Consider the following 14,551-nt stretch of genomic DNA (forward strand, 5'->3'; position numbering starts at 1 on the left):
TTGCTGACATACTTCCCTGTAAGGGACCCAGTGACTCCAGTGACCACTCCCAGACAGCTGTACCTACAGTAGCACATCAATTGCCCGCTACCTTCTGCCTAAAGTACTCCCAGTAGTTGGCCTCTTCTACTTGAAGACCCATGACCTGACCACCTTCTCAAGGATCTTTTCTCCCCACTCCACTTTGGACCTCTGCTGTCAGCCTTGCCTGACTTTTCTGTAGGGTGCCCCATACCTGTCCCATGTCCCCCTCCTAGGAGGTTTGAACAGATGTTGTGTACCAGGAAATGTTCTTAGACCTCAAGGCAAAAAGAGCTGTCTTCCATTAAAATGTGACCAGAATCATTTTGTAGTCTAGAACCTGTATTTCTGTCAAATGACTGTACTTCCTTCCCATACCAAAAGCCCAGGGTCTATATGTCCACAGATACTGGTCTCAGCAGGTATTCCCTAGACCCTCCACTTTTCCCGCAAGAGTCCCAGGACTCCTCCTCTGTCAAAGCAGCAAGAGCCTCAGTGCTATTATTTGTAAAGATGATTGCCATCGTGATTCTCCAAGGATGACAATGGAGGGAGATGCCCCACCACTGAGGGGAAGGAATGCTGGACTCACAACTGATTAACGCTTGTCCTCAAGATTCACCTTCCAGGAGATCTTTTCCTAATTGCTACTGCCACCATGATGGCTCTACCAAGTGCTGTTCTCTGTTCCTCTCCATTCTGAAAGTGGAACAAGACTCTTTCCTTCACTTCCCACTATGTGGCTGAAGATCAGACAAGAAACTTTCACAAGATTCTACCAACTGTCCAGAAATAACAAATATAAGTACAGCAATGAACTGAATCTGCAACTGTAAGGATGTGCTGGGCTCTTATGAGTCAGAGTGAAATGAACAACAAGATACCAAGGACGCAGTATACCCTTTGTATACTGCCATTGGCTTGGATTTGGTAACAGTTCTCTACCAACTTTTTAGACCTAGTATTCTTGGGTGGTAATCCCTTCCAGGGTTGTTGATTCCTACTTGTAGTAAAAGAGTAACTATCACAGTTAAACTGGGTTTAACAGGAAGCCTAGAGTGTGCCATTTATGAGATGTTCATAGATTTCAGGCTCTAGAGAAGGAAAAAGTCCATTCAGTTTTAGAATAGATTCCCTTTTTCCTGGCAAGAACCTCTTAAGGGCCCTTTTAGTTAAGATATTAGACAAGTATTCATTCACACACTGTTCATGAGACTATTGGGAGTTTGTTAAAGACCTGGGGCTTGGATGCTTGACCATTTCCCATGCAAGCAGACTCTATTTTTGGTCCAAGTCATGGAAGGTGGGGGGTGGAGGAAAGAAAAAAAAATCAAATCAGCAATTTCCTTTTTGTTTCTTATCATATCTTTTGGTGTTAAATTTTGAAGTTTTCAACAGTAGTTATTTGAATTAAGAAAAATAACTAAAAATGATTTTATTTGTCTAAGTAATATATCACTGCTGCTTTTATATCTGATAAAAGCTTTTCAAAATCAGTTTAATGAGAACATTTTTCAATTTAAGGTAAGCATATTTTTCAAGTTCCCTTGACACTCATGTGTTGTTTTTTTTTTTTTTTCATTTTAGTGATGTTAAAACCATCTTTCATCCCAAAGGATTGTTAAAATTATATTTTTATTAAAGTACTTTAAAAGATCTATTAGAACTAAATGCCTGCTAACAAAAGTCATTAGCCCATCCCTCTTCTCTCTCCTCACTCTCTCAAGTTCCCCTCACTAGAGGCAATTCTTTTTGACTCTTAACTGCTTTTCTGGTATTTGTACATTTCTTTATTTCTAATAATATGCAATATTGCTATCTTCTGATTATTTAAAACCTTGTCAAGTGATTTCCTCATTATAGATGAAAGTTCGGTTCCGTTACATTACCATTCTTTTACCCCATCCTCCTAATGTAGCTATATTACAGTTGGGGACTAAATTAAAACCTGATGTTCACATAATTTTGTTTATGCAAATATTATCCACAGTTGAGTGTTGTAGCATATTTTGATTGCTCCTTTTTTCACTTTTAGTTTTTCATGAAGTAAATTGCCCTTTATTTTAAAAATTGCTTAGTTTTCTTTGTACTCTTGATAATTCCCACTCCTTCCATTTGTCTCTTCATATAATTTCTCAAAAGGTCAGTTCTATTACGTAATTTTTAAAGTTCCAATTTCTTTTTATTCTTGAAGCCATTATTTCTAGAAATCTTAATTTTCTTTTTATCTGGAGTCCTCCCCTACTGCAGATCTGCTACACAACTGCCTTTCTGAAATTTATTTTGCCACTATCATAGGACTTTGCTATTCTCTTGGTTCATTCTTTCTTGGTCTACTCCGATGTTTTGAGGTAGATATCTCTAGTAGTTTTCTGAGTAAGAGTGCAAGAATGGTAAATTTTTTAAAGTTCCCATGTCTGAAAATGGTTTTATTCAAACTCACATTTGATTTGTAGTTTGTTAGGTACTATAATTTTGAAGATATTCCCTACCTTTTTTTTTTTTTTTTAGAAATTGAAATATAATGCGCATACCACAAATTTCACCATTTTAAAGTGTACCTACCATTCAGTATTTTCTAGTATATATACCAGGTTGTGCCACCATCACCACTATCTAATTTTAGAACATTTTCATCACTCCAAAAGAAACTCAGTACCCATTAGCAGTCACTCTCCCTTGCCCATCCCCACCTAGCTACTGGCAACCACTAATCTACTTTCTGTTTCTATAGATTTGCCTATTCTGGACATTTCATATAAACAGAATCATACAATAGGTGGACTTTATATCTGGCTTCTTTCACTTAGCATAATGTTTCAAGGTTTATCTCTGTTTTAGGATGATTAGTATTTCATTGCTTTTTTATGGCTGAATAGTAGTGTATTGTATGTATATGTCACATTTTATTTATGCATTTATCTGCTGATGGACATATATAGGTTGTTTCTACTTTTTGGTTATTATAAATGATGCTATGAACATTTGTTTACAAGTTTTTGTGTAAGCATATGTTTTCAGTTCTCATTGACATAAAATTAGGAGTGGAGTACTAGGTCATATGGAAACTTTAACTTCTTGAAGAAATGGCTCCATTATCAGAAGAAACTTGGGAAGTGCCAAAATTGCTACTGAGAAGTCTGAATCCTTTCTTTTTTTTATTTTGTTTTCTCTCCAGAAGCTGTCCTTTATACCCAAGATTGTGAAATTTCATAATGATATGCCTCTTTATGGGTCTATTTTCATCCATTGATTTGAACACTCAGTGGGGCTTTTCAACTGTGAAACTCGGGTCCTTAAGTCCTTAATGATTTCCTCCATGGCTTCAGGTTGCTACTTATGACTGTGTTAATTTGTGCACTGCACAAAGATGCCCTGCTGAGAAGGTGGATGGGAGCTGAAATCTAACCAGGATTTCATTCACTAAATTGTGTACTTTATTTAGATTAAGGTTACATCTACCTGGAGAAGGGGCATCTCTTTCTTCACACATCTTTTTCTGCTCACCAAACTGTGTGCTCACAGAGTGCATTCATCCATGATAGATGCTTTGTTGTCATTTACACAGAAGTGACCTGGAGGTTGATGGTTGCCCTGGCATTTCTTTACTGTGTTCTCTTTTTGGAACTCCTATTATTTAGATATTGGATCTCCTATATTCAATCTCCAAAATCTATATTTTCTGATTTTCCATCTTTTTATCTTTTTGTTTCACTTTCTGAGACATTCTATCAACCTTCTAATTCTATTGAATTTTTGTTTCTGCATATTTTAATGTCTGATAGATTTATTGTTGTTATTCTTTAAATATTTGCTTTCTGCAACATCTTGTTATGTTTCAGGGATTCAACATCTTATCTCTCTGAGGGTATTAATGATAATTATTTTTTGAAGTTTTCTTCTCCCTGTGGTTTCTCCTCATTCTCTCTGTTTTAGTGTTTTGGTCTCTGTATCTCATCTTCTCTACCTCACACCACTGGGCAACTTCAGCTCCCAATCCTAGAAATTTATTCCTTGGAGAAGGTAACATAGAACATCTCTAGGCTGGGCGATATCATACACAGTTGAGAAGGAGAGTAACAGAGTGAAAATGGGGAGTATCAGTGTGTCTATTGAATATTGAGACACCTGTATATGGGTTTCCCCCACTAAGCTCCAAACAAACAGGAGCAAACAAAAGGCACAAATAACCGGTACTCTTATACCATCAGAATACAAGAAAAATATTGTGAGACTTTTATTTGTAATAATTTTTCCCATCAATGTCTAATATCTATTTTTTAGAAAATGTTTTAAAATAATTTATAAATAAACATACATATATGGAGACCATGCTCAACATTTATTAGTGATAGAGGTACATGATCAAAGGACTTAGAGGCCACTGCATAAAGGTATGAATTTTCGTAAGGATAAATTGCATTGAATAAAATTCATACATAATTTGATTTATAGCTACATCATTTTAAAAAGCCAATAAGTGTGATATTATATAGAAATTATGATTACAATAGGAATGAAACTAATATACTTGCAAGAACTCAATGTTCAGCCTGAAGCAAACTTCCATCCAAGCTTTGATAACTCGAGAAAAAATGTATTTTTACCTTCTCATTTAATGTTGATTCTTTCCTGATAAGCTGGAAGCTGAACTCTCCACATTTGGGACCACATTAAATTAACAGTGACATATTAAATGTTCAACTACCATGGCAAATATGAGTTCTCCTGCCCACATAAAAACTGAAATTTGCACATACATACCCGTTTAAGTATATAATGTTGCATAGAACTTCAGCTCATTGCATGTGGCAGTAATATTAAGGGATGACAGAGGGTATGTGAAACAATAGAAATAAAAGAACTAAAACTAAGAGAACTAATGATAAAGAGAGGAACTTTCAGGAAATACTGCTGATCTTGGGTTAGTTGTTAGTTGAAAGGAGCAGTTACACTTTACTTTTGAACTTAAAGCTTAAGCACTTCATTCTTTTTTGCTTTGCTCATCTTTCTAATTGTCTATAATTCCTAAAGGATTTAAATTAACCCAGTGTTAAAGCAGAGATCCAGAATGGAGTTTTAATTAGAAATATCCTATAGTCCCAATGTTTTCAGCAAAATGAATTCCCTATGTAATTAAAAGTTTGATTAAACTGGAACCTACAAAAATACCATAAAATATTTCTAAAGTAATAGGTTTATAAACAGATTCAAAAGTTGACTCAGCAATTATTTTAGCTCAGATGTATTCAGATAATTTACTATAATCCTTACCAGGGCAAAGCAAAAAAGCACTATTTCTTATGGTTAGAAAAGAAAAAAATTATAGTGTATCTGTTTGAAAGAATTACAAAATCTATGCCAGAGGGCTTTGTCGTCCACCAAGCTGCAGAGAACTGGCACCTATCCACCACAAGAGGACAGTAGCGCTCAACCATTGTCAATGGGAACCCAATAGCAAAGGAGGCTTCATTAGAGGAATCATTAGAGCCAGTTGTTTAACGCATCCATCTCTCATAGGAAAGGGCACGAAAACAGGAACGATGGCCCAGACAGGTTCGGAGCTTATGTCCCTGGTAACAATAAGACAGGAAATAAGCAACAGGAGCTTGTTAAAGGGAGCGACCTCACTCATCCTTGTGTCCTTGAATCACCATGGAGATGGCTGACTAGCTTAATAATGGTTGCAGATAGGGGTCTGTTCATTTGGATGTCAGATAAGAACACTGTGGCAGGCGTCAGTGGAACAGAGCTCTTAATGGGGATTTAGGAAGGGCAGAATAAAAACTGTGGGGCGTAGCAGAGCTGTTATATCTCAGAAAATCAGAACTGGTTTTAGGAGTATTCTAGGGTGCACTTTAATTTAGATTCATGACATCGAACATTAAGATAATCAGAGTAATCTTTGCAGCCTATAACATTACCTTGTAAAGGTACCAGGAAGCTAATAAATACAAAAGAGATCAATTATAACAAAAGCATCTCAATATTTTAAGTATATATGTTGATTGGTCTAGTATTGCCCATAACATAAAATAAATCAGGTGTTTTTAATATACTCTCATGACCAGCATTTGCTTTTGCTTTTATTTATAATTGTTACTAATATTACTGAGCTATAATCTGAACTTTTAGCATTTGAAAAACCTAATTTATGACATAATTTAATATTTCAATGTTTATTGAACACTTACAATTAGAAAAAAAGAGTGCCTGTGTGTGTGCGCGCATGCACACGCTCAAAAGAATTTTAGACCATTGTGTCCGCATGTTTTAAAGTAGGCCTGAAGAATTGAGATTTGTATTTTCCACATTTTATGTGCTTTTCCTATCCCGTATTGTACCTTTTATCATAGTGATATCTTCAAAACCATACAAAGCTAAATCTAATTCAGGGAACCTGTTCCCTCATGTTGATAGAAGATAGAGAAATAAGATATGTTCTGTTTTGTCATTCTAATAGATACCCATAAATGATTGTCATTGTTATTAATGAGTTATGGATAGAAGATGACATTTAATTCCTCTTATTCAATTATAAGTATCATTTATGGTTTATTCAACTCAAATCAGCAAACATTTATTGGGTTAGGTACTGTGTTAGACACTAGAATTAACAAAATTGAATAAAACATAGACCTGAGGGTGGGAGATACTTGAAAGAAGGACAGTAATTAATTTTTTGAGTAGCTACTCTGTGACAGATTTTTGCATATCTTTTCTCATTAATCCTCATAACAAATCTGCAGTATTATCTCTGTTTTATGGAAGAAGAAACAGGCTCAGAGCAATTAAGTGACCTGCTCAAGGTCAGAAAACTAGTTGGGGTAGAGTCAAGATCGGAACCCAGATCTGTTCAACTCCAGAAGTATATTCTCTTTCCACCGGACCATTCTATCTGAAAATAGTCATTGACTCCTGGGAAAGTGTAACTTTTATAAACGGCAGTTCAATAGTTTACAAATGAAACATAATGGCGTGCAGTGATTATATATTTAAAAATGATTTTAAATTAGGAAATATTCCAAACATAAAGTTAGAGACTAACACCTGTGTAGTCATTATGGAGCCACATTCTATATCCGACCTTTGCATTATGCATGTTTGAGTCAGACTTTTTTAAAGAAATAAAATATTTTAGGAACAGTTCAAACTTTCTACCCCTCCCTGATCCTATTCTCTTTTCTTCCTTCCTAGAGATAATGCTTCTATGAATTTGGTGTTTATCAGTTTCATGAATGATTTCTTTTACTACATGGTTATGAGTCCATAAACAATATAATATTATTTTACAAGTTTTAAAACTGTTTTTTAATTGTACCCAAAGAATATATTACTCTATAATTTTTTGTGCTCAATGTCTTTGAGATTTATCCACATGATATAGGTAGCTGTAGTTTTGTTAAATGCTGTATAGTAGTCCATTAGATGAATATACCAAAATTTATCCATTTTCCTATAATTACATATTTAAACAAGATTCTGCCATCCTTTTGACTCAAAACATAACTAATGAACTTTCGTCATAATACTGGAACTTAAATTTTAATAATAAGAGATCAAAAGTATCCACACTAACTTTTTTTGTCTTGGTGCAGGTCATTCTCGAATCGAAGTATGGAAATTTGGTAACATTGTCATCGAGTACCTATACCACTGGTCACACATCTGTTTAGCTCTCATGCAGTTAAACAAAAAACTAAATAGTGCTATTACACCCCCATTGCCCTCCAAGACTGACTCCTGTGTGTATGCAAAAATGCCAGGTAGAAGCTTGCTCGATAAATGCTAATAGAATTGGTACTGTATTTAGGATGTTTTTGTCATGTTCGGTATTCTTAACTATAAAATATTTTCAATTGGAAAGGAGTGACACATAGACATATTTATCTCCTGGACACTGACCTCAGCACTTTCGAAAACCAAAAGTGCTACCTAAGGAGAAATTTGATTTAAAAGATATCCAGTTGTGGTAGCCATAACCAAATGTATGTTATAGAATATATTTTAAAATTTCCTTTTAGTTTTACCTTTGTATCTACCATGTGACTACTATGGTTAATTGGGTAGAGTTATTTTAATCTTTTAAGGTACAAAGTAAAGACTAAAGATTTAGGGGGAAAATAGCAGTTTTTACATCAAAAAAGTACCAAATAATAAAGATTTTAAGAAATAGACTGAGAATTGTTTTTCTAATTTTTCAAAGACTTGTATGAGCAGCACCTCTTCTCTCTTTTTATTTCCCTACCCCCGTCACTTACCTTAACAACTTAAAAGTTATCTCAATGAATAGAAATTTTGTGGGAAAATGTTTGTCCGTGACTCATGGAAAAAAGAAAACACCTGTCTTTATAATAAAAACCACTCGAGTTCAAGAACTGCAAAAAAGAATTTACATTTATTTAAAGCTTGTTATTGGAGCAAACTTTACTGCTGTTGTGAGATCTCATCTTTGAAATAAAACATCTGATGATACAGTTCATTTTTAATAAAAATTTTGGGAAATTAAACTACATTTTCTTTATTTGGTTGGCAAAATGTGATGTGTTCCAAGCATCTTATAATTTGAGGTTGGAGGTCCCTTTTTAACCTTTTCTGATAAGATGGCAGTGTTATTACCAGTCCTCATCTCTTGGATGATCGTATGCCCAGCTTTAACCTATAGGCCTGTTTCAGGGCATTTGCAGCAACATTTCTAGGAATAATGTTCTTGAAGATATTAAACTGATATCCACATATCCTGATAGGTTCAGAACAAGCTTCTAAAGAGTTCACTGTGAATACAAATGGCATTTTAGGCAGCAAGGAGGGGAAATTTTTGCAGAATGCTCATTTTTAACCACTATCATGGGAGTTAAGTTAACCAAATGGCATTTAGGTTAATGATAACAAATATAACACATTTGTGTGGTGCTTTAACTTGTTTGAGATATTTTCACATACTAGCTCATTTGATGCTCCCAATAACCTGTAAGTAAGCAGTCTTAATATTATTATCCCCATTTTATATATGAGGAAACAGTCTCAAAGAGTGAGTGAGTTACCTAGATAACAACAGCTAGTCAGAGGCAGGGTGGACCTAGCACCTATGTGTCCTAGTTTCTGGTTTACTGCCCATGCCAGCACCCCATGCATCTCACTAAAACTTTCTAACCTTTACCAGGTTAATACCTTGTTATGTCTTTTGGAAACTACTTGAAAGTTTAACAAACAACAAGGAAGATTGGTTGAATATATTTAACCATCATTTAAATAAAATATTATCCCTTAATACCAGGAGCTTACTTTTTTAGTGAAGGAGATATTACTTATACTTCACAAAAATTTAGATATAGATTTATATTTAAATCTATTTGACCCAATAGATTTATTTATTTACTTATATTTACATATACTTCAGGAGCTTAGGCTTGATTAGTTGAATTTTTTATTGACTCTCCATAGCTTTTAGGTAACAATGACACCGTATGGTGTAGACCATCTAGACTTCCCTTTATAATTACAGCTTTCCATGGTCCAAGAACAACATAAGGTTTCAATACAACAATATTGGAATCTCAGAAAAGCTCCTTTTGGCTCTTTTAACAGCTTTAATGAAATATATAACTCACATACTATACAATTCACCTACTTAATGTGTATAATTTAGTGGTTTTTAGAATATTCACAGAATTGTGCAACCATTACAACAATCAATGTTAGAACATTTTATCACCACCATAAGAAATCCCATACCCATTAGCAGTCACTCCCGATTTTCCCCCACCGCAGCCCTAGGCAACAGCTAATCTTGCTTTCTCTATGGATTTGCCTATTCTGGACATTTTATATAAATGGAATCATACAATATGTGGTCTCTTGTGACATGATCAAACAACCAGCTGCCCTTACCTTCCACAGACATTCCCAATCCACTAACTCAGAAGACCCTTTGCAAGTAATTTAGGGACTTTTCATTCTGCTCATGTAAGGTTTTATGCAATGCTACCTCCACCTAACCTCACCCCACATCATCATTAACTCTCCCCTATATGATCTTATATGGACCTCTCTCAACAGACAAGATCAATTAAATATTGCCTATTTCTTTGTCTTTAGGGATGATAATTACCCTTAGTGGGTGTTCCAATGCCTAGTCATTAACCATATTTTACCTGTCCTCAATCTATTGGCTGAGCTCAGACTGTCTTGCAACTAGTGAGGCACCTCTAGGTGGCTATATTTTGTTCCATGTGACCCTGACTCTCCAGCCCCAGCTGCTTAAATTGGGGTCAAAGGGAGACCAATTTGTGAAAAGGCCTAATATAAAAGTACCCAAACCATGGACAAATCAAACTATAAATAGCAATAGGAGCAATGTTCCCAAACTTGGGTTCAAAATGTTAGAAGCCTTCCCTGTGTTTCTGATTCACTACTGTAGATACAACCATTTCTGCAGACCCTGCCAAGAGATCGAAGAACTTGAACTCTGCAACACTTCATCTGAGAAATCAGCCTTCTAACTTTTGGAAAATCTCACAAGGGCAGTGGGAGACTACAGTTCAATATGCCAATTTAAAAACTTGCATTTATATAGGGTATCGAGCTATAACTTTGTGTAACTAATTCCCCAGTCTCTTTAGGCAAGAGGCAGACAGCTCTGGCAGGGGCCTTTATTTTTACCTTTTATTGATTCTTTATTTTAAACAAAGTAACACGTGCTCATAAAGAGTCACCTGTTGTACAAGGTCTGTTAAGACCAGAGCATTTCCCAGTCCCACCTCACCCCTATTTCCCTTGCTTCTAAGTCAACTACTTTCAATTCTTTTAGCTCAGGAGTTAATCAACATCCCACAGGCTAAATCTGGCCAGTTGCCTGTTACGATAAAGTTTTATTGGAAAAGCCATGCCCATATTGTCTATGACTACTTTCACACTACAAGGGCAGAACTTAGTAGCTGCCACAGAGACCTATGACCCACAAAACTCCTATTTCAGCATGTGTGTCCACACACACACACACACACACAAACACATATACATTTCCTATCCCTCTATTCTTCCCAATATAATTACACTGTAATTTAGATTAGATCAATATTCACTGTTTGCATTATGATGGATATGTATGCTATCTAGGGCTTACTCATGTAGTAAATTATAATTATTTTCCTTTCTGAACATCTTTTTGCTTTCTCTAGAGTTACTGTCAAAATATTTGGAGTGGCTGAAGTGACTATAACAACATCACAAGAAGTAGATTTCAGAGCAAAGAATAGTACCATGATAAAGAAGGTCATTTCATAATGAAAAAGGGGTCAATTAATTAAGACATAATAATCTCAAATCTCTATACACCTAATGTTGAGTTTCAAAATATGTGGAGCAAAAACTGATAGAATTCCAAGTCCATAGAGACAGAAGTAGATTACTGGTTGCTTGGTTTGGGGGTGGAAGGGTTAGGAGAAAATAGAAGTGCCCAATGGGTACACGGTTTGGGGTGGATATTGAAAATATTCTAAAATTGATTCTGGTGATGGTAGTACAACTCTCTGAATATACTCAAAACCGATGCATTGTACACTTTAAATGAGTGAGTTACGTGGTATGTGAATTACATCTTAATAAGAGTTTTAAAAAGATGATTATACTAGATAGAAATCTGGATCTACACAAAAATATGGAGACACTGGAAAAGGTAAATATGTGGGTAAACAATATTTTTATTTAAAATATTCTTGAAATATAATTATTTAAAGCAAAAATAATTTACTGTGTATTTATAACATAGGTAGAAGTAAATGAGTGACAACAATAGCACAAAGTCTAAAAGAGGGAAAATGGAAGTATTGTATACTTTTGTGTTTTTATACTATATATAAAGTGGTATACTCTTACTTGAATGTAGACTGTGATAAGTCAAAGATATGTACAGGAATCCCTAAAGCAACACCTTAAAATAGTAAGCTAAGAAGTGTAGCTAAGAAGCCAATAATGAGGTTAAATCATAAAAATTTTAAACTGAATCATAAAAAATAATCCAGAAGAGTGCCAAAAAACGCGTTTGGGAGGAGAGTAGATGGGGAAAATAGAAAACAATTTGCAACCATACTGTGGATGAAAAAAGGGGCCACAAATTAAACTTGCCAAGCTCAGGGGAGGCCTGCATGGCAGGCTTTACAAACTCAGAAACCTAAAGTAACCATACAAGATGGTCTGAACATAAAAATTCCTAACTAAAAATGAGTTATGGAGGGTAGTTATGTCCTAGGCCTGTAGCTTCCTTGACAAAGGTTAATCTTTACCTTAAGTGAGCCTATTGTCTTTTTGCATCTAAGATAACATACCTTTGAAATGTCAAAGTAATCTGCTTTCTAGACACTTAAGGGCACAACCAGAGCAAACCCCTCCTTGTTGTTTCCCACATACCATCTCTGTGTGCTGTAAACATTATTAACAACACATCAATGTAAAAGTATGTAGCTCTCCATTTTACTTTTTATCCAATCTCAGAGATCTCGTTCCCATTTTGCTTTCTCCTGCCCCCTTAATCTACCACCAATGGATTTCACGTGACTCTTGTCTCCTCCTTTTATTCTAATGTATTAAATAAACTACAAAACTGCCATTCTCTGGAGCATTTTCTCAATCCGTTGAGATTTTGCTTCCTAGCCATTGTCATTTTGGCTGAAATAAACTCATAAAAATTTTCTATGCGTTTGGATGTTTCTTACGCTGACAATACTAATAATCACTTTAACGAAAAGTGTTCCAAACACCCGAATTAAAAGGAAACAATTGACAGACTGGATAAGAAAGCAAGACCCAACTGCATGCTATCAACAAGAGGTGCACTTTGAATATAGACACAAATAGATTAATATAGGTTAAAAGTAATGTTGTGGCCTGTATAGAATAGACCAAACCAAGTATGCTCTCAAAGTCTGTTTATTAGCCGGTGGCTGTCCTGTATGAAGAAGCAGCCCTGAAATGCCAAGATACAAGGTTTTTAAGCCCTAAATACCATTCTTCATTCTATTTTAAACACAAAGGTCTATTTCTCTCCTATTCACTACCTGTCAACCCACTGGTCAGGTGTGCAAGCGGGGAGTACAGAAGCAGAAAGCTTGTTGTTAGAATGTTATGTTCCTATGGGTGATTGCCTATGTTCCCATGGGCAATAGCCAGTATTCTCGTGGGCGATGGCCAAACAGTAATTTTCAGCTTATATACAATTGATTATTTTTCATGCCACGCAAGCAAGCAGGGTTACACAGGCTAAAATTGGCAGTTAGCGTATGAGCTCATTGTTACAAGTTTTATGATTAACAGAATGTAGTTAGGGGTTCCAGAAACTAGGCCTAAGGTATAGACATCCTTTGTCCAGTTTCAGGTTTTAATTATCCTTTAACCCTTTCACATTTCAGCAGGCTATCACAGTAAGAGGACACATATAGTATGCTAACAATCAAAGCTGGTTATGTTAATAGCAGATAAAGTAGCTAAGAAAAATAGAGTCATTTCTTCAATTCCAGAGAAAGAATTATTTTACAGAAGAGTGTTTGGAGAACATGTTAGACATTATTTTGGCATCTGGACAAATCATTAGTAGCATTGTGTTTCTTTATTAATCACATTTGAAGGGAAGTCATGAATTCAAGATGATGGCATTGCAATCCTGTTTTTTTTGTTTTGTTTTTTTTTTACTTGAGAATAAACTTCCGATGATAGGAGAGGGGTACCATTTTTATGGAATAAATATGAAGATTTTATACAGAAAAAAAAGGGGTCATTTCCTTATGGTATAGGGCTCAATGCAAGAGGACATAGCAATCCTAAATGTTTATTTACTTAACAACAGAACTACATGAAGCAAAAACTGACAGAATTCAAAGAAGAAATAGACAAACCCACAATAAGAGGTCAAGATTTAAACATCCTACTGTAGTTAAGAGTTCTTGGGCTGCTATAAAACTAGTTTGGAATGGGCCAAGAGTGAGTAGGTACACAGATTGTGACCAGAATAAGAGTGTGGTACATGATTTTGATTTCTATACCCAGAGATGCCATGGTATTATTAATCATTTGGCTCTATGAAACACTGCTAGCATATAAGATTTTCATCTTTTGAAATTTTCATCAAATTACCCTGAGCCAGGTATACTCAGATTGAACACTTCGGAGGTTAAAAAAAAAAAAGATCGATAGCCTAGGGTAGCGGTTTTCAAACGTATCAAAATCACCTGGAAGGCTCATTGAAATACTGATTTCTGGGCCCCAACCCAATTCCTGACTCAATAGATCTGGGATAAGGCCCGAAATTTTGCATTTTTAACAAATTCCGGATGATAGTTCCTGCTGGTCCCGGGACCACACCTTGTGGACTACTGGCTTAGAATTTTGTCACTCTTTTGTTCTTACTAATTTCGAGGCCCCAGGGTTTCCAAACGAAATCGAAAGCCAAAGGACCGAGATCCTAACTGTGTGAAATCAATTCAAAAGAGGGATCCAGCCGCTAGGGTGGTTCCAAGACTCCCAAAGCCGCGCGAGA

The 14,551-nt window shown here is 35.5% G+C and overlaps 1 protein-coding gene across 1 annotated transcript in view; it reads left to right on the forward strand.

The window, feature by feature from the left end:
• Window positions 1-7,813, forward strand: part of EFCAB5 (EF-hand calcium binding domain 5) — a 104,672-nt gene extending 96,859 nt beyond the window's left edge. Inside the window, exon 24 of the mRNA XM_025041615.1 lies at window positions 7,620-7,813. Coding sequence (XP_024897383.1) covers window positions 7,620-7,813 — 194 coding nt within the window. The remainder of the gene's footprint in view (window positions 1-7,619) is intronic.
• Window positions 7,814-14,551: the final 6,738 nt, after the last annotated feature.

This window comes from Pteropus alecto, unplaced genomic scaffold (assembly GCF_000325575.1).
Source record: "Pteropus alecto unplaced genomic scaffold, ASM32557v1 scaffold98, whole genome shotgun sequence".
Taxonomy (NCBI): Eukaryota; Metazoa; Chordata; class Mammalia; order Chiroptera; family Pteropodidae; genus Pteropus; species Pteropus alecto.